The following is a 25,426-nucleotide window of genomic DNA, read 5'->3' as shown; positions in this document are numbered from 1 at the left end:
CTTGGTGGCTCAGCTGTAAATTTGTTTCATTTATTTGGCTGTGACGGGTCACAGTTGCGGCACTCAGAACCCTGGATCTTTGTTGCAGCGTGTGGGATCTAGCTCCCTGACCAGGAACGAACCCGGGTTAGCTGCACTGGGAGCATGGAGTCTCGGCCACTGGCCCAGCAGGGAAGTCCCCAGAAACAGCTTTGATGAATACCCTTTATTAAATAAACTCCATGACCCTTATTTACAGTCATGTCCATTTGTAAAGCACTTTATTGTTTGAAAACCTTTTGTTGTTTGATGTGTCAATTTATTAACTATATTAATATTTGGTTCCACTCTCATGAACCCTGACCAGGCCAGCTATTCAGACTAATTTTCTGCTTTGCACACAGACTTTTGGACCTAAAAGACTGACTCAGAAACCTAGAAGGGCTGGGGACAGCTTTGGGAGCATGGGGGAGGAGGTCTGGGGCCAAGGGTCAGTTTTGCTCGGTGTTGCAACTGCCAAGAGAGTAGAGCCGTCCCACCCTGGCTCAGAGCAGCCATTCATCAGCTGGAAAAGAGAGATGAATGTGTTAATCTTTGGCTTTGCCTTTGACCCCTAGAGAACTGGCACTGATGACTCTGGAAATTTGGCTGCTACCTAAGGCCTGCTCTCAGTTACAGAATCAGCAAGCCCACCAGAGGGTGCAGGGAGTGGTGAACAAGACTCTTTGCAATGTCGATTATTAATACCATTTCTTCTCTGTGCTCCCCTTCCAGAATCTGTCCCCATCTCAATTATTCAGTGTACCTGAAGGAAATGGGGGAAAGCTGAACTCATCTTTTGTACTCCATCTTGGGCTAAGGACAGTGAGCGAGGTGCTGGAGATTTTTCCACATGTGAATACCCTTTGTGTTACTAAAATCTGTTATTTTATACTTGCATTATCTGATTTAACTTTGCTTCTCCAAGTTATAAACTCTTTGGAGGGAATAAGTGATTGTGCACATTTTTGTAGGCTTAATATGATCTTTGATTCTTAAATCAATGACTTTTACTGAAGTCATCACTGTGCTTAGAAAAGGCCCAGCAGAAGTCCAGGCTGGAAGGGACCCTGGTCCACATTTAGGGGTCAAGTGAATAGAGCAGGCAGGGGGTCACTGTGTCCCTATGGGCTATGGGCCAGCAGGGGGCTCTGGATGCGGGTGGGGTCAGTCACCGGCCCTGGCGTGGAGACAAGAGTTTGGGTGGGAGCCCTGTGTTCCAAGTGAGGGGCGGGGGGGGCGGGGGGGCAAGTCAGCAGGGCAAGCTGAGTCCTGGTTGGGATCAGACTCAGGCCTTGAGCTGGAGAGCCTGATTCTAGAGCAGAGGAGGCTGAGTCCAGGGTGGTCCATGCCACCCCCCTCGCCCTAGCGTCGAGGGTCCGTGCGTGCGGGCAGCGAACGCGGAGGCCCAGGTGTGGGTTGGTGGCCAGGGGGAGGTCCTTCGCCCTGGCGTGGATACTCCGGGTCGGCAGGGGGCGCTGCGTCCCGGGCGGGAAGTTCCGGCCGGCTCCGGGTCGGCAGGGGGCGCTGCTTCCTCGGCGGCGCGGAGGCCGCGCCCGGCAGGTGGCGCTCTGGCCGCGGCCGAGGCCGGCGGGCGGGCGGGCGGCGGCGCGGCGCTGCGGCCGGCTCGCGGGCCCGGGGAAGCGGCGGCGGCGGCGGGAGCGGAGGAGGCGGAGCGGCGGCGGGCACCCCCGGGCGGGCTGGGGCGCCGCTGGCCGAGCGCACAGGCCGCGGCCCGCGGAGCCCGCCATGCCGGCGCGGGCCTGAGGCGCGGCGAGCCAGGGCCGAGGCGAGCGGCGGCCGCGCCGGCCTGTGGCGCCCGCAGCGGCCCGGCCCGGGCCCGATGAGCGGCGGCCTCGGCCTCCGGCGCAGCCCGGAAATGTCCGGCAAGATCGAGAAAGCAGGTGAGGCGCCTGGCCGGGCTCCGGGGGCGAAAGCGACCCCGGGCCTGCGGGACGCGTCTCGGGCGGCGGGGCCGGGCCGCGCGGCGCTCCCGGGGCCACAGGCCGGCGGGGCCGGGGAGGGGGCCGGGGGCCGGGCGGCCGAGCCGGGCCGGTGCGCGCCGCTCGGCCCGCGGCGTGAACTTTGAGACAAGGGGCCGGGGACCCGGGCAGCGACCGCGTGTCCCAGTGGCCGGGCGGCGGGTGGTCGTCCTTCAGGCGGCGAACGGAGCCGAGCCACAATGTATGTGTCATTTCTGAGGAGCCTCGAGTTTAAATTGAACCAGACGTCTCCACTTCGGAGGCTTCAAAGGCAGCGGGGCAGGATGTGTCTCTGGGCGTTTTCAGGGCGCGGGCGAGCTTTCCTCTGGTTTCAGGCTGAGCCCTTGGAAGTGGGGGCGTACGGGTAGCTGGTTGGGTCTGGGGTTCGGTTAGAAAGCTCGTTGCCAGCCTCATCTCTTTGTGTCTTCCTAGAGGTCTCAGAACCTCGCCTTCCGGTTACCTGTGTTTTCCCCGGGCTGGGAAATCGTAGTCTCCAAAGACGCAACTCGGGGGCGGTGCACCTGGGGCGCAGGGCTTAATTAAGCCGGAGACACCTTGCAGGACACATCCCTGGGTCCAGGGCTCCCGGAGCGGGGACGCCACTGGTTGTCATAACCGGATACTTTGTCATCCCCTTGGCAGCTGAGCTCTGGAAGGTGGGCTCTTCGGGGACTGGAAATACGGCAGGTTACACTGATTTTGGACGTTGCTGGTTTCCCAGGTTGAACCAGAATACTTTTCTGAGAAGCGCCTCGGAAGTGGACCCAGAAGGCCGCGTAACTTGCAGGCTGTGGCTTGAATACAGGAAGGACGTTTTCACCGCCTTTCTTGAGGGTTTTCTGTGTATCCGGCTCTGTGCCGAGCACCTTAAACAGCGGGCTTATTAAATCCTTACCGATTGTCTGTAAGAGCAAATGTGGTTCCGCTGTGACAGGCTCAGTGGTGTCTTGAAGGCCGGCCCTGCCCCCGGCCCCATGCCCTGCTCTGGGAGCCGAGGCCCCAGAGCTTTCTTTCGGGGCAGCGCCCTTGGCCTCAGGTGCTGTTTCTTGGGTGTCCTTCTCATTGTTCTCCAGCCCCAGGGCTGAGTCTGCTGACCACGAGTTCCCTGCCAGCACGCATGCTGTTTCAGAAGCACCTCTGATTAATCTGTGCAGCGTTTCTCAGGATGCGCCATGTCTCTTGGACAGTGTTGGGGAAAACTTGGCTGCTTTATTTAAAAAAACAGCATCAACAGGGTTTTCTCTCATTATGAGGATAATTGAAAAATTTGAAAGTCATGGAAAAGTCAAAAGAACACAATGAAAAGCACCTCCTCCTCTCCCCCGCTCCCCAGCCCCACAGGCTGCTTTCCAGGCTCAGCCCTCTTGCATCTCACTGCTCCCGGGAGAAAGGGGGCCTGAGGCCAGGTCTTCTCCACACAGATTACCCCTGGGCCTTCCCCTCTGCCAGGAGCTGTAGTAGATGTAGAAGCAAGCGGTGCCTGCCTTCAGAGGAGCTCGTCTGAGGGTGGGCGAGCCGGCCCCAGCATTACCCTGGGCCACCAGATGGCTGGCCTGTGGGCACAGATGAGGGGAAGGCTCTGAAAAGAGGGTGAGGGTGCCCCCCGTGGAGATGGGGGGCCGAGGCTGACCGAGGATGTGGAAAGCTCCGGAGGAAGGTGCCTATGGTGGGAGGTGGCTGAGCCAGAAATGCTGAGGTTGGCCCCTCACGTGGAGCTGGAGGGAGGTCGGTCCTGCCTCAGGTCCTTTGCTGTGATCCACACACAGCTGTCAAGGAGCCTGGGACACTCCGGGATGAAGGGTACACCTTCCGGGCGCTTTCTGCTGGTCATCGTAGGTGGCCGTCAACTTTGCACTTCAGCGAGATTTCCATTCGGGTTTCTGTTGGCGTTCTTCTTCTAAATGGACCTACCGTGAGGCCACCAGCAGGGTGTTTCGTGTAAAGGAAAGGTCCTCAGGTGAGAGGCGCCACTTGTTAGCAGGGGAACAGGCTCTGGTGAATTGTAGAGCCTGACACCTAGCCAGCGGTCACTGTTGTCAGGTTTTGCTGTTTTCTGTTGACTTGAGCAGGAGAGTTGTTTCCACGTGTTCATAATCTCGACTCAGAAAATAGGACCAGTTCTCTGACTTCTCGGGACTTAAGGCAGCCGGGGTTTTCTGAGCGTGAGAGAAGCCTGATGCAGCCCAGGACCCCTGCCGCCCTTCCCACCCCATCTCCCTCCGGAGCCTCAGCCCCTTCAGCTGTCAGGGAGATCTTTCTGAGTCTGTCGTGCTGCCTTTCAACCTGTTTACTTCCTCAGCAGAGCCTGCCTGGCGTCGGGGTCATAGGTACCCCTTCCTCTGAGGGTAGACCCTTCCGTAGGGACCAGATCAGGTTGTCTGCAGTCATCTGCTCCAGGCCCAGTGGGGGTTCAGCACAGTCTGGGTTCCTGAGGGGGGCACAGGGTCAGCTTGCTGGCTGCTTGGGGCCTGTCCACTGAGGCTCAGTGGAGAAGGGTTGAACCTGGAAGGCCAGGAAGGCTGCTGGAGTGGGAGAGGGGAGCCTCCCCGGTGTCTTCCAGATGTAGTGGGAAGGCAGGGAGCAAGCAGAGCCAGACGGCTTAGGGAGCTCCCGGGGTGAGCTTGTGGGCAGGGCAGGCTTGGAGAAGAGGCTCTCCAGGGGAACTGAGGGGCCTGTTCTGAGGACTTGCACCGTGGAGGTGTGCGCAGTGCCGGGCCACCTGGGGGCCGGCGAGCCTGATGCTGGTTGTGTCCGCAGCTCTGGGGTCAGTGCGCTCACGCTTCCTCCCGGCAGACACACTACGTGCAGGGAACTGAAGCCGGACACCCCTTTCGCCTGATGAGCGGAGGCAACTGACCAGCGACTGTGGGCTGGATTCAGGCCATAGATGTGTTGTGTGTGAGCCACGTGTGTTCTTGATGGTCCGCGTTTAAAAATCAGGAGATCACTCCCCAGTCTTGGGTTTCTGGTTCTTTTGAAAAGCAGGCTGCCCTGGTAACCCTGGGCCCTGCTGCTGTGAGCCACTCTGGCGGGGCCACCCCCCCTTGCTGCCACCCCAGCGCCCACGCCTGCTCCCCACTCAGACTGGCAGCATTCCAGCATGCGTCCCTTTCCTCGCAGAAGCCACCACTCATGTTTGTTGCTTTTTATCTGGACTTTGAAATCTTTGCTCCATTCCTTCATGGATCCGTTCCTCCATCCCTTCGCTTGGCACTGATCGAGGGGTCGGCACCTGGGGTCTGGCGCTATGCTGGGCTCTGGGGAATGGCGATAATCTCAGGGGGCACGTTGTGGTCACACAGGCCTTAGCTCTGGCAGGGTCGGGGGTGCTGGGGGGTTACCGGGGATGGCATCAGACTTTTGGTGGAACTGTGAGGGGTGAGCAGTTAAATGGGCCCAGCCGAGGGGGTAGGAAGAAGGGGGCTTCTGTTTCACCAACTGTACTCCTCAGAATCTCCGGGGCTCGTTCCTCAGTTCCAGGTTGGTAGTTTATCCAGAACCTCCTAGGGTCCTGGCGTTGTTCTAGTGTTCGTGATGCAAGAAGGATTCTTGTCTCAGAGCCACACGATCCGTCTGGAGGAGATGTAAATTATTTATTTATTATTTATTTATTTATTTTCTTTTTTTTTTTTGAGAGGAGTGGTTCTTTCCCTGCCGTGTGCTCCTAGCAGACCACGGGGGTCTGTCCAGGACTTTCATCCATCACCAAACCCTCTGGCCACTCTCTCGACTCCTCGTGGCCTCGGGCTGCTCTGTGGGGCCCTGACTGACGCGGCTCTGGACTCGGCCAGCACCCTGCCTCAGGTCAGAATAAATAGTGTCTCAGACTCAGGTGCTGGGTTTTTCAGATGGGTGAGGATGCTTTCTTTAAAAAGAAAAACTTACCTTGTTTGCAGTCATAGTAACTTTTTGTCACTGTGTTTTCTCAGAACAGATGAAAAGTACAAGCCCAGGCTCTCACAGGAGGCTGCACACTTTTGGCCCAGAGAGAGTCCTCCTAGATCAGTTTTAAAACTCTTAAATCTTAATACTTCCTTTACCCGGACAAGTATCCATGTGCTCAAAATGTATCCAGTCGATAAATAGCAACACTTTCAGGGCAGGTTCGGTAATTGACTCCCTCCCTCCCGCAGCCCTCCTGATGGGAGACACAGTCTACCCCATGCAGCCACCCGGACCCTGCTGGGCCTGGCCTTCCCAGTTCCTGGGCCGGGGATAACATCAAAACGGTCTTGAACAGGCGTACAGTTTCTATAGTCTCTGGCCAGAGTGCATCGACTGACGACCTCATTTCAGCGATCCCCACGAGTCCTGGGGGCCAGAGCAGGGCCAGTGAGCCCTCCTCTCCCCTGAGGGCAGCTGAGGCCCAGGAAGGCTGATGATTTGCCCAGGGTCATGGTGCGCCTGCGCCCCGGCTCCCCCCGGCCCCTTTAGGGAGCATTGCTTAGGGCTTCCTAACTTGCTGGAGACACAGTAGCTTAATCTGATTGTTCGTGTTTCTAAGTTTCTTTTCTGTTTTTTTTTTTGTTTGTTTGTTTGTTTTTTAATCCTGTTACATTAGGGTAGGCCCAGTGCAGTCTTTGGGCTTCCCTGGTGGCTGAGTCAGTAAAGAATCCACCTGCCATGAATCCACCTGCAGTGCAGGAGACCTGGGTTTGATCCCTGGGTTGGGAAGATCCCCTGGAAGGCATGGCAACCCACTCCAGTATTCTTGCCTGGAGAATCCCCATGGACAGAGAAGCCTGGCAGGCCACAGTCCATGGGAAGCAAGGAGTCAGGCAGGACTCAGCACACAATGCAGTCTTTAGGCTGCCTAGATACTAATAACGTTAACATCACCAGCTGTATCGTAAGGAGGTAAGAAATAGCACAGATGCAGGCTAACCATGTTTTACAAAGTCAACCGCAGCAACCCCCTGTTGCCTGGGCTCCTGAGCAGCTGTGGGCAGAGGTGGTTTGAATGGGATTCCTTGCAGCCAGCAGACCTGATAGGAGGCCTGTAAAGATGAGTCATGTATGAGCTTGCAGAAAAGTCACGTCCCAGGCCGGCCCGGATTGGAGCACGCCTGGAGCACAGGGCTGGGTCTTAGCTCCGGCCAGCTGAATGCGTTCCCGTTGCCATAACAAGATGACGCGATGGACAGAAGAGCGGCCTGGCAGGGCCTCCGCTCCGCACCCCCAAGGCCCCCGGCGCCCTGCCACCCGGCAGGTGTTCCTCGGACTCGGCTCCCACCGTGCCTGGAGGCTGCTTTAGGATTTAAAACCAAACAAACGAAAAAACCAGTTTGTGAATTGCCGAGGGACCTGTCATCTGAGTTTGTGGTCATCTGTCTCAGGCCGTTGGACCGTTTGGACCGTTGTGACCTTGGGAGAGTCTTTTTCTCGTTTTGGGTCTCATTTTCTCCATCTGTGCTGTGAAGGGGGAGAAGGGGGAATCTAAAATTAGCATGTCCTTGTTTTGTTTTAAAGCAGAAGGCCTGTATTTTTTTTTAAGTTTATTTATGAGGGTTTGTTTTTTTATTTTAACTTTTTATTTGATATTGGAGTCCAGTTGATTAACAGTGTTGTGACGGCTTCAGGTAGACAGCACAGGGACTCAGCCATACATACTCAATACGTGTGTCCTTTCTGCCCCCCACTCCCCTCCCGTCCAGGCTGCCACGTAACGTTGAGCAGGGTTCTCCAAGCAGCAGGCCCTCTTTAGTTCCTAGGAAGGCTGCTCGCTGACTGTTGGGCACCGCGAGGCGCCCCCGTGGTCTTCCACCAGCTCGGTGTGAAAACCCGCTTCCCGGACGTGCTCAGCCGCCTCTGCCAGAGCTGACTGCCTTTAGGCTCTCTGTGCCTTCTCTTCCTCTAGCAGAGACAGTGCATTCCCTGGGAGGGCCCCAGAGGAACCTTCTGGATAGAAGGATACTGTTTAGCTCATTCAGAAACCAAAGCCCCAGTTTCCTTTCCTCAAGTTAAAAATCAGCAGACTCTTGAGGCAGAGTGTCTGCTGGGTCCACCTTGGTGTTGGCATCACTGTGTCTAGAAAACAGTAGGTGCTCAAGAACTCTTCACTGTGAATCTCGTTTAATGTTGTCAAAGGATGAACTCAGGTTTCTGATCCCAAGTCTCAAAATCCTCTTTAAATGAGCTCTTTCTGGGCTTTGACTCGCCAGTTAGGATGTTCCTTGGTGTATTAGTTGGACCAGTACTCTGATAAGGGTGTGCAGATAGTTGGGGTTCTGGGTTAACCACATGCACGGATCAGTGTTTCAGTGTATCCTTCCAGAAATGGGTGAGGAGACTGAGCTTAGGTGCCCGGAGGCCCTGTTGGGAGAGCGCGAGGGCATGGTGGAGGCTGAGGCTTGTGCAGCCTGAGACTCCGGGGCCGCCGGCGACCGTGGCCGTGCATGGTTCTGGGGCAGCAGGAGCCTGGCGCTCTTAGGCCATGCTCCTTCGTGTTGGGCAGTTAGGGTTTCGCCTTTCATTTGCAACCCGCAGCCAGCACATGCCTGCTCTGCCCAGCCCACTCTGTGACGAGCGCCATGACGGGAGGCCCTGTCTGCACTTGTCATTTCTTTCCTTCGGCCTCTAAGCAGGATTTTGGACTCGCTGCGTGCTCTGCTGACTCTGTATGGAGTGGTTGTACAGTTCCTGCTGTCTTTGAGGGGCTGGAGAGCTGGGCTGCTGGGCTTCTGCTGGCTCCCCTTTCTTCTGGGTCAGGGGTTTAAGCAGAGTCTCTCCTGCCACTTCTTCTTTTGTGAGCGAAGATGCAGTGGCCTCAGATGGTCTCAATTCCTCTTTCTCCCCACTTGTTTCTTCCAGGCTGCGGTTTGGAAGATAGATGATGGTTCTCTGACTCTGTCCTGGGCTACAGTCTGGATCCCGTCTTCTTAAAATACAGTTCCTGTGTCATAGCAGCTCAGATCCCTGGTTCCCGTTGGTCCCTTAAAGATGCCCTTTCTCCTTGCTTGCTTTTCATTGGCTGGCTGGCTTCAGACGGTCATTTTACTGCAGGTTAACTTTCGTGATCAGGACCCTCTGCCCTCCTTTTCAAGCCTAGAAGAAACGGAGCTGTGAGGCCCAGGATGGTATGTGGTGCTTCCTGGGCTGGGGACAGCGGACAGGGTGCAGGCGTTGGCGTGGACTCGACAGGGGTGCTCCCAGCAACACACTTACTGTTACGCTGGGAGCCAGCCCCCGACCCCCCAAGCAGAAGGGCTTACAGCCCTTGAGGGAAGGAAAGCGTGGACGTGGGATGAGGGAACAGGAGGATGAGATGGCGCCAAGTAGCCACTTAATTGGCCCCAAACAAGCAAACAGAAAAACAAACAAAACCTCTGGCTTGGAGACAGAGGTTGTATTTATTTTCTGGTTGTGGATGATCACGTGTGCCCTCTCTCTCTGAGTGACTGTGAATAAATAGATGGGTGCTTGTGCATGGTCTTGGAATTGGCTGCTCTCAACCCCTCCTTTCAGTGATAAATACAAGCAGTGGCAGTGGCTGGCGTTGGAGCTCCTCCCACGCGCCGAGACCAGACTCCGTTCTGTGTGCTCTCCACACGTGGTCTCTGCCAGTCCTCACAGCGGGAGCGAGGCGCTGTGGAGGACAAAACTCCATGCGGAGCTTCTCTTTGTGCGCGGGATCCTGAGGTCCCAGAATAGCTCAGATTTGCCTGTGGTCGTACTGCTCTGGGGCCAAGATAGGACTAAAGCTCAGTTGACTACATCTTATTCTTCCCATATTTCCATTGGCTGTGACGGCATTGTTCTCTTGACTGTTGTGACTTGGGTCAAAATGAACGTCCACATTTCCAGGGACTTTTCCACCAGTGAGGAGGCTGCTGCACTTAAAGGCCACCTGACAGTTTTGGGGCACTTGAGATGGCACGGCTCCCCTGGCTCTCCTGCTCCGGCTCTGGGCGGGGGCGGGCAGGAATCCCTCCTTCTTGCTGAGCGACCTTGGGCAGGTGGCTTAATCTTTCTGAGCCTCCTGTGCCTCTGTTGTCACCTGATGGGGAGGACAGACCCATCTCCACACCCTTTCTTACGCTGATTCTTTGTGAGTCTAGTCTGCAATATCAAAGAGGGTGTGAATTAGGATTGTTGGTTTTTAATGACACTCGTGTTGGAGGGCACTGTAGCCATCCATCATCACGATAAAACATACTCCGTTATAGCTTTCAGAACCCTTTGATAGGCATTAGTGGCTTTTTTGGCTGTTGTTTTAGGTTTTGTTTGTCTGTTTTTTTCTTAAATGGTGTCAGAGTAACACAGCCTTTCTCCTAGATGAGAAGGGTGACCGCTCACAGTTGTTGAGTACTTCCTGTGTGCTCTGGAGTTTTACCTTCTGATCCTTGTATGATTTAATTGGGTCTGTTGCTATAAAGAGAGAAGTGGCGAGTTTTATGCCACGTGACAGTTCAGAGGGAGGCGGGTCGTGAGCTGAGGGAGAGGTGGGGCTTGCGGGGGAACTTGGGTTAGTCATCCTTCCCTTTGCTGCAGGGCATGTGCTCCTCTGCCCCCCTGCCCCCCAACAGAGCCTGGAGCTGTCCTCTCTGCTCCTCCTCTGCAGGGCTGCAGGGTGGCTGGCTCGAGGGCGCTGTCGTAGTCTTTGGTTGGAACCTGCTCTGGGATTCCCCCTGGGGCTTTCCAGCTCCTCTGCAGGACTGTCAAGGTGGCGTCACATCTGCCTACAGATTTATGAAACAGCTTCTGGTCTCTGGGGTATAGAGGCGGCTTGGTTTGCCAAAAATACTGCAGGGGAATCTACTTTGGATGTAAACAGTGGGAAGAGGGCCTTAGTCAGCGTAGCTCTATCCACCCACCTACAGACTCAGCCACCCCGCTCACTCACCCACTCAGTCACCTGTCCGTCCACCCCCGCACCCACCCCTCCATCCGTTCAGCACGTCTCCATCCATACAGCACCAGCCGACTGTTCCCCCAGCATCCAGCTGCCTGCCACGGCACCGGGGGTACTGAGAAGTTTGGGGGCATCTGCGCCCTCAGGAAGCTGATGATCTGGCCTGCACTCTGTGCAGGAGACTTGATCTAGGCTTTCATACTTCTCTTAATACTCATGCATGTTAGAGGCAGCATGAGCCTGGGGCTAGAGCTCAGGAGACCTGCTTCGTGGCCCCTGGGTCTGCACTGTGGCCTGGACCAGTGCCCTCTGAGCCCTCGGTCTCCCCCCACAGAAGATGAGAAGATGGACTCCCGGAACGGGGGGCGTGGCCTTCGGCTGAGTCCTCCGGCTGCAGTTCCACCCAGCTCTCCACGGAACAGTGGGATTGTGGGCAGGTGGCTTTGCCTGTCTAAGCCTCAGTGCTTTATTTGTAAAAGGGAAAGAAAATTCTAACAGGGTCTACCTTATGGTGTTGAGAGAAGATTAAATGAGATGATGCCCATGAAGCATGTAGCAGAGTCTTGACACAATAAACATTAGCTTTTGTCCCTACCCCATGTCCCCTTCTGCTCTAAAACAACCATTTCCTTTAGTGGTCGTGCGGTAAGTGAAGCTCAGACCTCAGCAGTCACAGGAGGGAGGGTCTCTGGCTCCTCAGGTATTTCCTTGCAGGGTGTGTCTGTGTGTGTCTGTCTCCGTCCAAGTTGAATTCCAGGAAATAGGTTTTTACAACTGAGTAATAGACCTCCAAAGAGATAACGTATGGGAAGAGGCGTGTCATTTCAGCTACACCAGTGCCCTGTCACGTGCAGCGGGGGTAGGGAAGTCCTGCTTCTGTCTGCAAGTCTGTCTAAAAGGGATGGGCCTGTGCTTGTGGGCAGCGGCTCATCTCAGAGCCAGAGCAGGGCTGGTCACCCACAGGTGCATTTTTGCTCCATCCCAGAGACACCACCTCAGTTTCTCCTTGTCGGGGAGACTCTCGGGGTTAACTCGGCCGTCTTTGTTCAACACTGAACGTGAAGTGATCATAAGGTGTTGCCTTCGTTTTGTGACAGCCAAAACCCCAGAAGCCCTCCAAGGGCCTTGTGTGCAGGTAACTTACAAATTACTTTGAATCGGCAAGTGGGTTGGTTTCATACCCCTTATTTCTCCTCCTTGATTAATTTTCACAGTTTAAAATAGATTTAGAAATTCGGATGTATTGTTTTGAGGCTTGGTTTCCTACCCGTGCTTTCCTGGTCCTTTCTGATAAGCGAGGGTGGACGTGTGTCAGTCCAGCTCGCGCAGGGCACAGGGCTATTTGCAGACAGATCAAAGCCCAGTCAACCCGTTTCACTTTCTCCAACCGTTCGGTCCAGGAGCTAAAGAACCTCTCATTTAATTATCGTCACCACACTAATTTGTGCTTCTGCCTCAGCTTGTCAGAGGGTACCTTACAAATACTAATTCTCTGAGCTCATCAGAAACCCAAAGGTGCAGATCAGAAGCACGCTTTCCTATATGAGCTATCCTTGCTTTTTTTTTCCCTTGTCTGTTTCGGGGGAGCTGTCTATTAATTACCCTAAATGTGCAGGCTTGTAGAATGCAGTTTTTATATTTGACCGAGCTGGGACTTGGACTGGGAACCTGGGCTCCATTTCAGGCCTGTGTAGTCTGGTCCCAGCCTGGTCGTGCAGCGCACCTCCTGCTGGGAGGGTCCTGTAGACTCAGATCATCACGGGAGCATGAGTCACTGTCACCAGCGCTGGTTGGAACTGTGGCGTTCGAGGACCACGGAGAGCGCCAGCCTGAGTATCAGGGGACTTCCCTCCCGGCCTGGCGCTGTCACCCAGAGCCATGTCCTCTGGGCAGGCCTCAGACCCTCCCTGGACCTCGATAGGGAGCGGTGGTTCTTGAGCTTTTTAAGGTCATTAAGTGCCGCTAAGGATCTGACAGGCACCCTGTGGACCCAGTCCCTGGAGAGAAAGATGACGTGTGGACGTGGTCCTGCCAAGCCTGAATTCTTGCTGCTGCTAAGTCGCTTCAGTCGTGTTCAACTCTGTGCGACCCCATAGGTGGCAGCTCACCAGGCTCCCCGTGTCCCTGGTATTCTCCAGGCAAGAACACTGGAGTGGGTTGCCATTTCCTTCTCCAGTGCATGAAAGCTGCTGCTGCTGCTGCTAAGTCGCTCCAGTCGTGTCTGATAAATAATAATTTGCAAACACCCCTGATCTTGGAACGATCAAATGGAATCTTGGGTGTCTGAATAATCAGGACTTAGTTTCTCCTAGTTTAGTCAGACCTGGGCTCGAGTGACAGTATTTACGCATTCCTGAAGTTTTGTAAGGATTCCATGAGATGATGCTTGTAAAGTGGTTAGCACAGTGCCTCTGTGGATAAACGGAGAGCCCTTTCCCCTTCTGCATGTGAATTTCTTAAAATTTTACCTATAGTAAAACTGACCTTTTTTCGAGTTTCTGGTTCTTTGGGTTTTAACTTATCTGTAAATTTGTGTAACCTCAGTGAGTCAGCGGTAAAGAATCCACCTGCGGTGCAGGAGACGCAGGAAATGCATCTGATCCCTGGGTCTGGAAGATCCCCTGGGGAGGAAATGGCAACCCACTCCAGTAATCTTACCTGGGAAATCCCATGGACAGAGGGGCCTGGTGGGCTACAGTCCATGGGGTCGTAAAGAGAAGGACACAACTGAGTGACTGAATACACACACACCACAATCAAGATTGAGAACAGTTCCATCACCCCAGGAGGGAAAAAGACAAAGACTTCCCGCTGTCCTTTTGCTGTCAAACCGTTTCTCCACTTCTGGCTGCTGGTGGCCATTGGTCTGTTTTCTGTCCTTATACTTTTGTCTTTTCCGGAATGCCATACAGCATGTAATTTTGGAAATTGGCTTCTTTCACTTAGCATGCTGCCTTTGAGGTACATGAAGTTACTGCTTCTATTTAGTGTACTCCTTTTTATAGCTGAGTAGTATTCCATTGTATGGACATCATTATTGTTTATCTGCATAGAATTTGACTTTGGTTAACTAGCTCTGTTGCCTGGCATTTGACAAACAGAAAATATCAAACAGCCTAATTAAAAAACTTGAGTAGACATCTCCAAAAAAGATATGCATATGGCCAATAAACACATGAAAAAATACTCAGCATCGCTAACCATTAGTGACATGTATCCCGCAACCACAGTGAGACAGCGCCTCAGGCCCATCAGGATGTCTGCTTTAAAACATGAGAAAATAACAAGCGTTGGGCAGGACATGTAGAAATCGGAACCCTCTGCACTCTTGGTGAGAATGTAAAATGGTGTGCCCATTATGGAAAACTGGCAATTTCTCAAAAAATTAAAAATAGAATAACTGTATGATTCAAGAATTCTGCTTCTGAGTAATAGACCCAAAAGAAATGAAGGAAGGGACTCAAAAAGGTATTTGTGTATCCGGTTTCATAGCAGTATTATTCACACAATAGCCAAAAGGTGCCTGTCATCAGATGATGGATGAGCTAAGTGTGATACGTGTGTACACAGTGAGACATTATCCAGCCTTAGAAAGGAGGGACATCCTGTCAGCATGGATGAACCTTGAGGACTTTGTGCTAAGTGAAATGTTAGACACAGGACAACGATTGTACAGTCCCACTTGTGTGACGCACCTAGAATAATCAGATCGTTGAGACAGAAAGTGAGTGGAATAGCGGTTGCCAGGGGCTAGGAGAAGGGAGAATGGGGAATTACTGTTTAACATGTAATTAGTGTTTAAGTCCAGTTTTACAGGACAAAGAGAGTCCTGTGAGTGGATGGTAATGAGAGTAGCCCAGCAGTGTGAATGCACTTCTCACCACTGACCTGTACACCTAAAGATAGTGAAGACAGTAAGTTTTATGACAATACGTTTAAAAAAGTACTGTGGATACCAATTATTTTTTAGTATTTATTTGTATTATAGTTATTCAATCTTAAATATGGTAAGTTATATTAAAACATTTTTTAAATGATGGAATATGCCAAATATATTACTAGGGAGCAGTGCTCATGTTAGAAATGACCTCTGGTTTAATGAATTACATCTGGGCTGGGAGGACCTCTAGGTGAACTACAGGTACCCATGGGACATGATACTCTGGGTTCCCTGAGAGCAGCGACTTTTATAACTGAGCGAGCCTGTATGATCATGAGATGTGGGCTTCTGTGGAGCCGGAAACTTCTCAGCCAGGATGGACCCCCCCACCCACCTTACACGACACTCCTCAGCTGCGCTCAGCTCCTTAAGGGCCGTCCTAGCAGGGATTACCCACTGCTGCCCTGTGGTAGCCTTTGGTTCCCGTCCTTCATCCTTCATTGGTCTGAGGAGGGCAGTGCTGTGAGTGGGAGAGAAGTCCTGGAGGTGTAGAGGTCGAGGTGAGCCCAGAGCTCAGTGGGTGCAGTAGTCTGGCACACGCTGAGGGCTCTTAGTAAGGTCCTCACAAGCCTGTCGGGGACTTCCGTCCAATCTTCTGCCTGGAGACCGTCCTCGTCGGCACCCACTGAGTTGGACCGCACAGATGGGATTTGCACTAGCTCTGCTTGATCGGATTCCAGGCTCTTGGCCGCATTCATAAGAAGGTATCATTGACTTGGGGGAGGGGCCGAGAGAGGATGGCCTACGGAAGCAAGGTCCAGTCTTTCTCTTAAGAGTTTTAAGGCCAGGGAAGCGCTGGTAGTGTTAGATGAAACAGTGCCTCCCTTTAGGAGTTGTCGCCTCGAGATTGTCACAAGTCTCTATCCCACGAGTATCGTGAACATGTCTATGAATCTGGGGTGATAGGCAGTCACTGCGTCTTTCAATCCTGTGGCACCAACACATGTAAGACATACTAGTGATACAGTAACACTTCTCAGGAAATTACCTTAGCAGGGTTGATAATAAAACAACACACTCTGATTTCAAATGTGAAACTATGAAGGAATTTACCTTTTAGAGTCAAGGAAATACAGCAGGAAGCCTTGATTCAGGCTCTGAGCTGCTTTCTTGAGCACCTGCTGTCTTTAGTTCCTGACGAGAGGTGCTGGGGCACAGTGATAACTGAGCCAGGCACCTGCTCTCCGGGTCTGCACTGAGCCTGTCCAGGGCTCCCCTCCATGCGAGGTCTAGCCTTTGATCGAAGAATCAGGCTCTAGAGTTCTGCTTATAAACATCACTCTTGCCTCGCCTTGCAGTTAGATGTCTGGACACCTCAGGAAAAAGAGCTTGAAGATCACTGGGCTCAGGCAGACGCGACAGATGGGGTGACGATCTCACATCCCGGCCCCACCTGCTGTCCTGGCAGGATTATTAATAGCACCCTCCCTGTCACTCTCAGAAGTGTCCTGATCTGGAATCATTTACAGCTCCTGAGTGCCACACGTTTGTGCTGGAGAGGGTCTTGTTTTTGCAGTGAGACAGCTGTTTCAGAAATACAGCCTGTTCCAGGGCGGGGTCAGGGCTATAGAGTCCCTAGAGGGTCAGCTGAGTTCGGTTTTGGCCCTGTTCTCCCTGTGGGCATCTGCCACTTCTTACATTCCAGTTGCTGAATTCATGGAAGCATCAAAACCTAGGACTATTTGGTTTTTCAACAACAGCAACAATAAACATGTACATACAACAACCAGAATGTATTTTCCTTGTGAGAAAAGTTAGATTAACCAGATCTTAAATTCATATTCTTTGGAATGGATGGGAAGGATCTTAGTGTTTGTGTCAAGTCTTACGGAGAGAATTGGAAAAATAATTATATGGGGACAGTAATCTTGGGTTAAGTTAGAGATTTTCTTTTCCCTGTTGCTGTAGAAAGAAGGATGGAGGTTGAATTTTTTAAGACTTTTTATTCAAGTGCTACAGTTGACGTTTAAAGAAAACAACCAGAAAGGTAGGAAGTTTGTGTTTATGACAGATTGGCAGTTTACAGCCTGTTATGTTAGCAGGTGTTGATGACAGGACAGGTCGGGGGTCCCTGTTCTGAGGACCTGCTGGGTGCCCCAGAATGCGACCCACCTTTTCCAGTACGTCTCAGGTTTTAGCACCTGGAGGTTGCTGTGCTCGCTCCAGCCCCTGGTTTCTGCTTGAGCAGTTCTGGAGTTGAGCTGAGAACTGGCATTTCTAACAAGTACCCAGGTGATCCTAGACAAGTGTATTACAAAGCAGAGACATTACTTTGCCGACAAAAGTCAATATAGTCAAAGCTGTGGTTTTTCCGGTAGTCAGGTACGGATGTGAGAGTTGGACCATAAAGAAGGCTGAGCACTGAAGAATTGATGCTTTAGAACTGTGGTATTGGAGAAAACTCTCAAAAGTCTCTTGGACAGCAAGGAGATCAAACCAGTGAATCCTAAAGGAAATCAACCCTGAATATTCATCGGAAGGGCTGACACTGCAGCTCCAGTCCTTTGGCCACCTGATGCAAAGAGCTGACTCATTGGAAAAGACCCTGATGCTGGGCAAGATTGAAGGCAGGAGGAGAAGGGGACAATAGAGGATGAGATGGTTAGATGGCATCACCGATTCAACGGACCTGAGTTTGAGCAAGCTCCAGGAGATGGTGAAGGGCAGGGAAGCCTGGCGTGCTCCAGTCCATGGGTTGCAAAGAGTCAGACATGACTGAGAGACAGAATGACAACCCAGGTGCTGCTGGTGGGGTGGGTGTTGGGATGGGGGCACTTGGGAATCACTGCTTAAAGTTAAGTATGGAGAGGAATGAAAAGACTCCTCGGGATCTAACCTGAAAAGTGGCTCCTGGAGGGTGAGGAGGGATGTAGAAAACAGTTTATAAACGTTGATGCCAGGAGCTGTACTGTGTGTATTTAATCCCATTAGCAGCACCGTGGGGAGCTGAGAGTGACTTCATTTTACAGATGAGAAAGCTGAGGTTTACGTGACTTAGTCGGTTGGCACGTGGAGGAATGAGGGTAAACCATTGCCCGGTACTGAAATGAATCCTTTTTAAATGGATGAGCAGCACAGACACCTCAGAGTGAAGAAGATTGGCACAGGGGACCAGCAGGAGAAGGACGACGTTCACAGCTCCTCCTCTTCCAGCGAGTGTTCTTGTCAGCATCTTGCGAGGTGAAAGGCAGTGCTCTAATTAGCTCTGACAAGAAGATGCCAGAAGGTTGGCAGCTATGAGGAAAACTCTGATGAATCTCACACTCCGTGTATACTGTGCCCTGGGACATTAGCTAATTGATTAGTTTGATTTGTCACCATGATTAGCAAGACAGTTTAAAACTAAGCACCTAGGACCTGAGAACCAGACTCTAAAACTGAAATTTTGTTTAAAATTTAGTACTTTAAAAACATCATGGTATTTTTTTTTTTTTTAAACAAGCTTCTGGCTTGTCTTAATGTGTAAGTGTTGTGGTTACACGTAGACACGTCCATCTCAGCCCTCCTTTTCTGGATTCTCTGCTCTTCCAGACTCTCAGTTTTGGAATATTGACAGAGGAGCCTGGTAGACTGCAGTCCATAGGGTCGCTAGAGTCGGACACGACTGAGCGATTTCACTTTCACTTTTCACTTTCATGCATTGGAGAAGGAAATGGCAACCCATTCTTGCCTGGAGAATCCCAGGGACGGGGGAGCCTGGTGGGCTGCCGTCTATGGGGTCGCATAGAGTCGGACACAACTGAAGCGACTTAGCAGCAGCAGGGCTGAGTCCTCCAGTCTCTTCCTCAGCAGTCTAGTCCCATGTCTTTTTTTTTCTTTTTTAAATTTTTATTGGCGTATAATCTATAATGTTGTTAGTTTATTGCTGACAGCAGAATGAATCAGTCATGAAGTGAAAGTCGCTCAGTCATGTCTGACTCTTTTCAATCCCATGGATTATATAGTCCATGGAATTCTCCAGGCCAGAGTACTGGAGTGAGTAGCCTTTCCCTTCTCCAGGGGATCTTCCCAACCCAGGGATCGAACCCAAGTCTCCCCGCTTTGCAGGCAGATTCTTTACCAGCTGAGCCACAAGGGAAGCCGAAAGTTATGACCAACCTGGATAGCATATTCAAAAGCAGAGACATTCCTTTGCCAACAAAGGTTCATCTAGTCAAGGCTATGGTTTTTCCTGTGGTCATGTATGGATGTGAGCGTTGGACTGTGAAGAAGGCTGAGCACTGAAGAATTGATGCTTTTGAACTGTGGTGTTAGAGAAGACTCTTGAGTCCCTTGGACTGCAAGGAGATCCAACCAGTCCGTTCTGAAGGAGATCAGCCCTGGGATTTCTTTGGAAGGAATGATGCTAAAGCTGAAACTCCAGTACTTTGGCCACTTCATGTGAAGAGTTGACTCATTGGAAAAGACTGTGATGCTGGGAGGGATTGGGGGCAGGAGAAGGGGACAACAGAGGATGAGATGGCTGGATGGCATCACTGACTTGATGGACGTGAGTCTGAGTGAACTCCGGGAGTTGGTGATGGACAGGGAGGCCTGGCGTGCTGCGATTCACGGGGTCACGACTGAGCGACTGATCTGATCTGATCTGATACATGTACCCACTCCTTTTTTTAGATTTCATTCTCTTTTAGGTCACCACAGATCGTGGAGTAGAGCTCCCTGAGCTATACATACAGCAGTTCGTCATTAGTTACCTGTTCATACATAGTACTGTGTATATGTCGCTCCTTATATCCCAGTTCATCCTATCTCCTCTCCCCTTCTTGGTAACCATAAGTTTGCTCTCTACGCCTGTGCTAGTCCCTTGTCTTTAAATGCCATCTAAATACTGGTCATCCCCAAATGTGCGTGTCCAGCCTCCAACTGTCCCCTGAACTGCAGACTGCCCGCTTACATCTCCACTTAGCTGTCTTGTCAGCATCAGACTTGATGTGTCTAAACTAAACCAGGGCTCCTGCTTCACCACCTTCCCGCATCACTGGCTCCTCCCAGGGTGTCCATGACAGTGAATAATGCCATTTTTTAAAAGAGGTTTTTTTTTTTTTGTTTAAATGTTTATTTGGCTTCGCCAGGTCTTAGTCACCGCATATGGGATCTTGAGTCTTCATTGCAGCAGGCAGGAGCTTTAGTTCTGGCACGAGGGATCTAGTTCCCTGACCAGGGGTTGAACCCAGGCCCCCTGCATTGGGAGCGTGGAGTCTTAGCCGCTGGACTATCAGGGAAGTCACTAAATAATGACATTTTTGGCCTAACTGATCAGGCCCATAAAATCCGGGAGTCCTCTCGGACTCTTCTCTTGTTGCCCACACCTGACCACCCGCCGGTCCCCTGGGCTTACCCCGGGTGTGCCCGGCCTCCCGTCTCTCACCCGTCTCTGCTGACTTGTGCTCCAGCCAGTGCTGCCCCTCCCTGTGCTGCCCTGGTGCCCTCCCGACTGGCTTCTGGGTCCCCACTCCCCCTCACAGCTGTCCAGTCTTCGTTCAACAGCCAGAGTGTGAATTAGATCAAACCGGGCTGATCCAGGCCGTCCGTGGCTCTACACCGTGACCGAAAGCCAGAGCCCTGCCTGGCCCGCCTGCAGCCCTGTCCCTGGCTGTTCTGCCCTGCGGCTCGGCCGCCTGAGCTTCTCCCCTGGGTGTTTTTGGAGGCTCCCGAGCACACTCCTGCCTCAGGCCGTGCCCTTGCTCCTCCCTCTGCCTGGCGCGCGCTTGCCCCAGGTATAGAGGTGATGCCTCCCGCCCCCACAGGGAGCCAAGAGGGGCTCAGGAGCCTGGCTTCAGGGGCTGCCTCCGCTGTGTGCTGTCCCGTGACCTGGGGGGTTGCTGACCCTCTCGCTCAGGGAGTGCATGGCCCCGGGGTGGGGGTGGTGAGCTTCGCACAGGGAGCACGCAGCTCCTGAGTCAGAGCTGTCCTGGGTGACTGTGACGGGTGCCCCCTCCCGCCCCGCAGGCCTCTGCTCCCAGGTCCCCTGGGGCCTGAAGTAACACCCCGTCAAGCTGTCTCCTCACTGTCCCCTAGCCCTGCCTCTGTTTCATCGTTGGTGTCTAATATGATGTTCCTTTGCTGCTGCTTGTGTGCTCTCCTCTCTTTTAAGGAGGTGAGCTCCTTGTTGGCTGCCTTGTCACCAGAGCTCGGGAGGCACATGGGAAGCTCACGGATTCTCTTTGAATGAGAGGACAAAAGCACGTGTTGGGGTGGGCTCAGCCTCAGAGTGGGGAAGGCTGTGCATCTTTACCCAGGAATGTGTTTCCTGGAGAGTGCTGCTGAGGCTCCCCCCAGCCCCGCCCGTGCTGAGGCTGCCTGGTCACGATGGGTGACATCTCCAAGTGGGCTGCTGTAAAGGGCTGCTGCTGCTGCTCCTAACTCACCTCAGTCGTGTCCAACTCTGTGCAACCCCATAGATGACAGCCCACCAGGCCCCGCCGTCCCTGGGATTCTCCAGGCAAGAACACTGGAGTGGGTTGCCATTTCCTTCTCCAATGCATGAAAGTGAAAAGTGAAAGTGAAGTCGCTCAGTCATGTCCAACTCTTTGCGACCCCATGGACTGCAGCTTACCAGGCTCCTCTATCCATGGGATTTTCCAGGCAAGAGTACTGGAGTGGGGTGCCATTGCCTTCTCCGCTGTAAAGGGCAGGAGCCCACAGATCCTGGGGGCTTTGAGGGTGGGAGGAAGGTGATGGGAGCCTTTCCCCAGTGAGGATGTTGCCTCTTCTGAACCTGTCACATTCCAACTGAAGCAGAGATTGTGGGTCCCCTTGATGGATACCCATTGACAGTCTGCCAGATGTTGACCGTTGGGTTTCATCTGCTTTACTGGAGAGGAAGGAGGTGGGACTCAGCACAGGCGGGCTCACAGGAGCAGGTTCTCACCAGGCACTGCCCCTGTGGCTAAAGAAAAGGCTCCTGAGAGGGGATGTGGGAGAGGAAGGTGAGAGAGGAAGTTGGGGGACTAGACTCCCAAAGGCCTCTAATGCCTGTCACTCCGGGAGGTGACTTCCTCTTTTGGGTCTTCCAGGAAGCATCAAAGCTCAGGAGGTGTTCTTCACACATACTTTCCCTTGAGTAGTCCATGTAATTGTGAAGTAAGTCGCAAGGAGAAAATGACTGTTTTTGTTCACTTGAAAAAATAGTTCATTTCTCTCAGTTTCAGGTGGATTTGATAAAGTTGAGGGTGTGGGCTTCCTCCCTTCCATGTCCTGCAGTTTTGTTCCTGGCCCGTCATGACTTCAGAAAGAACAGCGAGCGAGCAGCTGCTTCTTTAAAGGGCTAGATGCTAACTGAGCAGTGAGACTCTGCCGCTGTTGCCCTTCCTTCATGAGCCAGCATCATCTGCCAGGGTCTGCTGTGGGGTGCCTTGGAATCGGGGGTCCTGCTCTTGGTATTTTGCAGGTTGGGTCAAACCCCAGGAGCGATGGACTGGAGGGCTTCACGGGTCGTTCTGTCGAGTGTCGCTTCTGGGCCTGCCTGGACAGAAACAAAGCCGTCTTGCGCGGGACGCAGTATCCGTATTCAGTGAGGGTTAGCGCTTTGTTGTTGTTGACATTCCCCTGCCGGAGGAAGGCAGCTGGCTAGCTGTGGAAAAACACCAGCCTGAGATCCAGTGAGGAGGGTTCTCTGGTTATCTGTGAACCCTTGGGAAGATGTCTTTCCTTCAAAAGAGGACCTGAGTTTCCTTGTTTTGGAATGAGAGGATTGGACTAGCTCTGTGGATTTCAACCTTTTGGAAGTCTTTGGGACTTTAATGAATGCCAGGGACTTCTCTTCCCAGGAAAATAAATGCACGTGCATTGGTCAACCCTTTGGACATCCCCTGAAGCCCGTGAGATGAAACCCTGGACCTCAAAGGCTCTGCCCAACCTGACCCCCATCCGCCTCCCCCATTCGCATACCTCCAGCTGCACAGGGCCTTTGCACATGCTGTTCTGGCCCAGGACGTGCTTCCCCGTGTGCTTGGGCAGCTCCTCCTCCAAGTCTCACCCTTCCCTGACCGCCCAGATTAGATTAGGTGACCCTGATAGACTTGCTTCCCCTGCCCTGAGCTTCTCAGCACTGACTACAGTGGTAATTGAGTGATTCTTTGCTTGCCTTGTCTGAGTCTCCCCATTTGTGGGGTGAGTCTCAGGCCACTCAGGCCATAACAGTCATACTGACCTGTGAGTGTGCATGCGTGTGTCGTAAGAGAGCCCCGGTCTGCGTTTCCTGTGACGCACTGCTCGAGACGCGCCTTCGCCATCAGCAATTTCCGTGGCGCTGGGCAGAAACATCACTTCAAAGCAGGGCTGAGGGCACCGAGCAGACTGGCTCCCAGACTTTGTGCCTCGGTCTGGCTGGTCTGGCCTCCAGGCCGGCCCTCCCCTTTGTTTGCGCTCTGGACGGAGCTGCAGCTCCCGCTTTGGAACATTCCCACCGTGCTTGGTGCTTCCTTGTATTGTTGTGTTTTCCTCTGAAGGGGAAGTGACCAACATCAGCCTTTCCTCCCAGCAGACAAATTCCGTGCACGAAGCTACACGTCAGCTCTGGGCGCCCGCTGGCGAGCCCAGCTTCCGTCTCCTGCCCGCGGGGGTGGGGGTTGAAGTTGTGCATGACAGCCATCCCAGACCTTTCTCTTTTGAGCAGTGGGCAGTGCCTTGCAGGACTCCCTGACGAAGGTCTCTTCTGAATCCAGTTGCAGCTTGCATTGAGGGTGTTGTTATTGTTGTTGTTTAGTCCCTAAGTCATGTCCAACCCTTTTTGCCACCCCATGGGCTGTAGCCAGGCTTCTCTGTCCATGCGATTTCCCAGACAAGAATACTGGAGCTAGTTGCTATTCCTTTCCCCAGGGGGTCTTACAAATCCAGGGATCGAAGCCATGCCTCCTGCTTGGCAGACAGGTTCTTTACCACTGAGTCCCCAGGGAATCCCTGCATTGAGAATAGGACTCGGTAAACACTTGAGACGTCAATAGACGCAGTGCTACCTCCCCAGCTTATGTTGCTTGTATTATTCTGATGATACAAATGTTTGTAAGTGAAACTATTTGCACTAAGGGAGTAGGTTGTTAACCAGAATGTTACAGTGAATCTTACTGATACAGAAGGAAAATATCCCTCATGATGGCAAAGAATTTATCTTTAATGTATTGGCTCTAAAGTTGGATATTCATAGATGATAAAAGAATATTAAAGAAACCCAGTAACTATTTAAGTGTGCCAGGCACCTTTAAAATATCATCTAAAGCTTTAGACTGCCCTATGAAGTAGGCAACCTGCTAGTACATATTTTCCATATGAAAAAATCAGGTCCAGGGAGGTCAAGTTCCTTTCTCAAAGTCACCCAGCTGGGAGGTGCCCAGCTAGAGTTCCAGATTGGGCCAGCTCTCCTCCAAAGCCAGCGTTTCCCGCTCCTTCCCCTGTCTGGTCAGGAGGGAGAGGTGGCAGGTTGCCCAGCCAAGAGTTAAGATTCTGGGGTCTGGATCTGGCTGTGTCACTGAGGGTGGCGCCTTGACCCCAGCTCTGCCCGCCCCCCGACCCCCCCAAGCTCTTAGGGGAGACGGTTTTGTCCGTCTGTGTCCTTTAGGCCCTGCTGTTCCATGAGTCGGCGACTTGGGGCCTGTGGTAGTCATGCTCCCGATCCCGGGGCCTCTGACTGACAGCAGCCTTACCTCGCGGCGTCCTCGGGGTGATTGCACAGGACGTGGAGGCCAGGATGCTGGCCGTGCGCTTGCCATTCGGGAGGCGCTTCTCTTCTGACCGCTCTCACCTGAGAGCCCCGTGTCCCCCCGAGCTGTGGGTTAGATGGTCACTTGCCCTTCAGGGACAAACCCGGAGACGCTATCTAAGAAAAGCCCGTCAGATTCATCTTTCCCTGTCCCCAGCCCCCTGCAGTTCGCAGGGAATCCTTTTGGGAGGCCGAGGTCCCCTGAGACACAGCTGACCCACAGGGTCCTCCCTTCAGAGCTGCTCTCAGGGACATCTCCAGGTGGTTTGGAAGGTTCGGCAGTAACACAGCTGTCTGGAGCTGGGGATCTTTTCCTCAGGGGTCGAACGTGGCAGCCTCTAGCTCAGCAGTGGCGGAGTCGGCCTCAAGCCCGGCTTCCAGCAGTGAACCGCTGTCGTGCGTGCTCCGGCACACGGGGAGCTGACCCAGACCCGGCCAGTCCCTGACGTCAGGGGCTCTGCAGACCAACAGGGTTGAGAAAGATGCGGGTGACGCTCCCCACTGGGGACTCAGCCTGAGCTGAGGAGTGGCGAAGGCAGACGGAACAGTGGTCTGGTGGCCTGTGCCCTGGCTCTTGCCACAAGGAGAGTTTGCGGACTAGAAGCTCTGGCTCACCCACTGTAGGCTGTATCTGTTGGGGCGGGCAGAGACGTCTTCATTTGTTTAGTCCTCCTGTCTGCCTGTCTGTCCATCCGTCATTAGGCATCTGTGTGTCTGGGTACTCTGCTGGTGCTGGGCGGCATTGTGTGCAGAGCATTTGATATGTTAAAACGTTCTTTAGGTGAAAAGAGACATTAGGATGCAGGTTCAAAAGAAGAACTTCTTTGATCTATTGTGCTTCTATAGATAAGTTGAACTAAATTTCTTGTGGAAGAAATGAGGTCAGACATATCTGGCACTGAACACTTGCCTGAGGAAAATTATTACGGTTTGGGGAA

General features: G+C 52.9%; 1 protein-coding gene across 2 annotated transcripts in view; it reads left to right on the top strand.

Moving 5' to 3' along the window:
* Positions 1 to 1,819: 1,819 nt before the first annotated feature.
* Positions 1,820 to 25,426, top strand: part of RAPGEF1 (Rap guanine nucleotide exchange factor 1) — a 137,093-nt gene continuing 113,486 nt past the window's right edge. For both annotated transcript variants that reach the window (XM_027556628.1, XM_027556620.1), the window contains exon 1: positions 1,820 to 1,922. In XM_027556628.1, the coding sequence (XP_027412429.1) occupies positions 1,862 to 1,922 (61 nt within the window). In that variant the 5' untranslated portion in view covers positions 1,820 to 1,861. The remainder of the gene's footprint in view (positions 1,923 to 25,426) is intronic.

Source organism: Bos indicus x Bos taurus, chromosome 11, assembly GCF_003369695.1.
Source record: "Bos indicus x Bos taurus breed Angus x Brahman F1 hybrid chromosome 11, Bos_hybrid_MaternalHap_v2.0, whole genome shotgun sequence".
NCBI lineage: Eukaryota > Metazoa > Chordata > Mammalia > Artiodactyla > Bovidae > Bos > Bos indicus x Bos taurus.
Note: the sequence above shows the minus strand (reverse complement) of the source record. Positions and strands in the feature narration are given on the sequence as shown.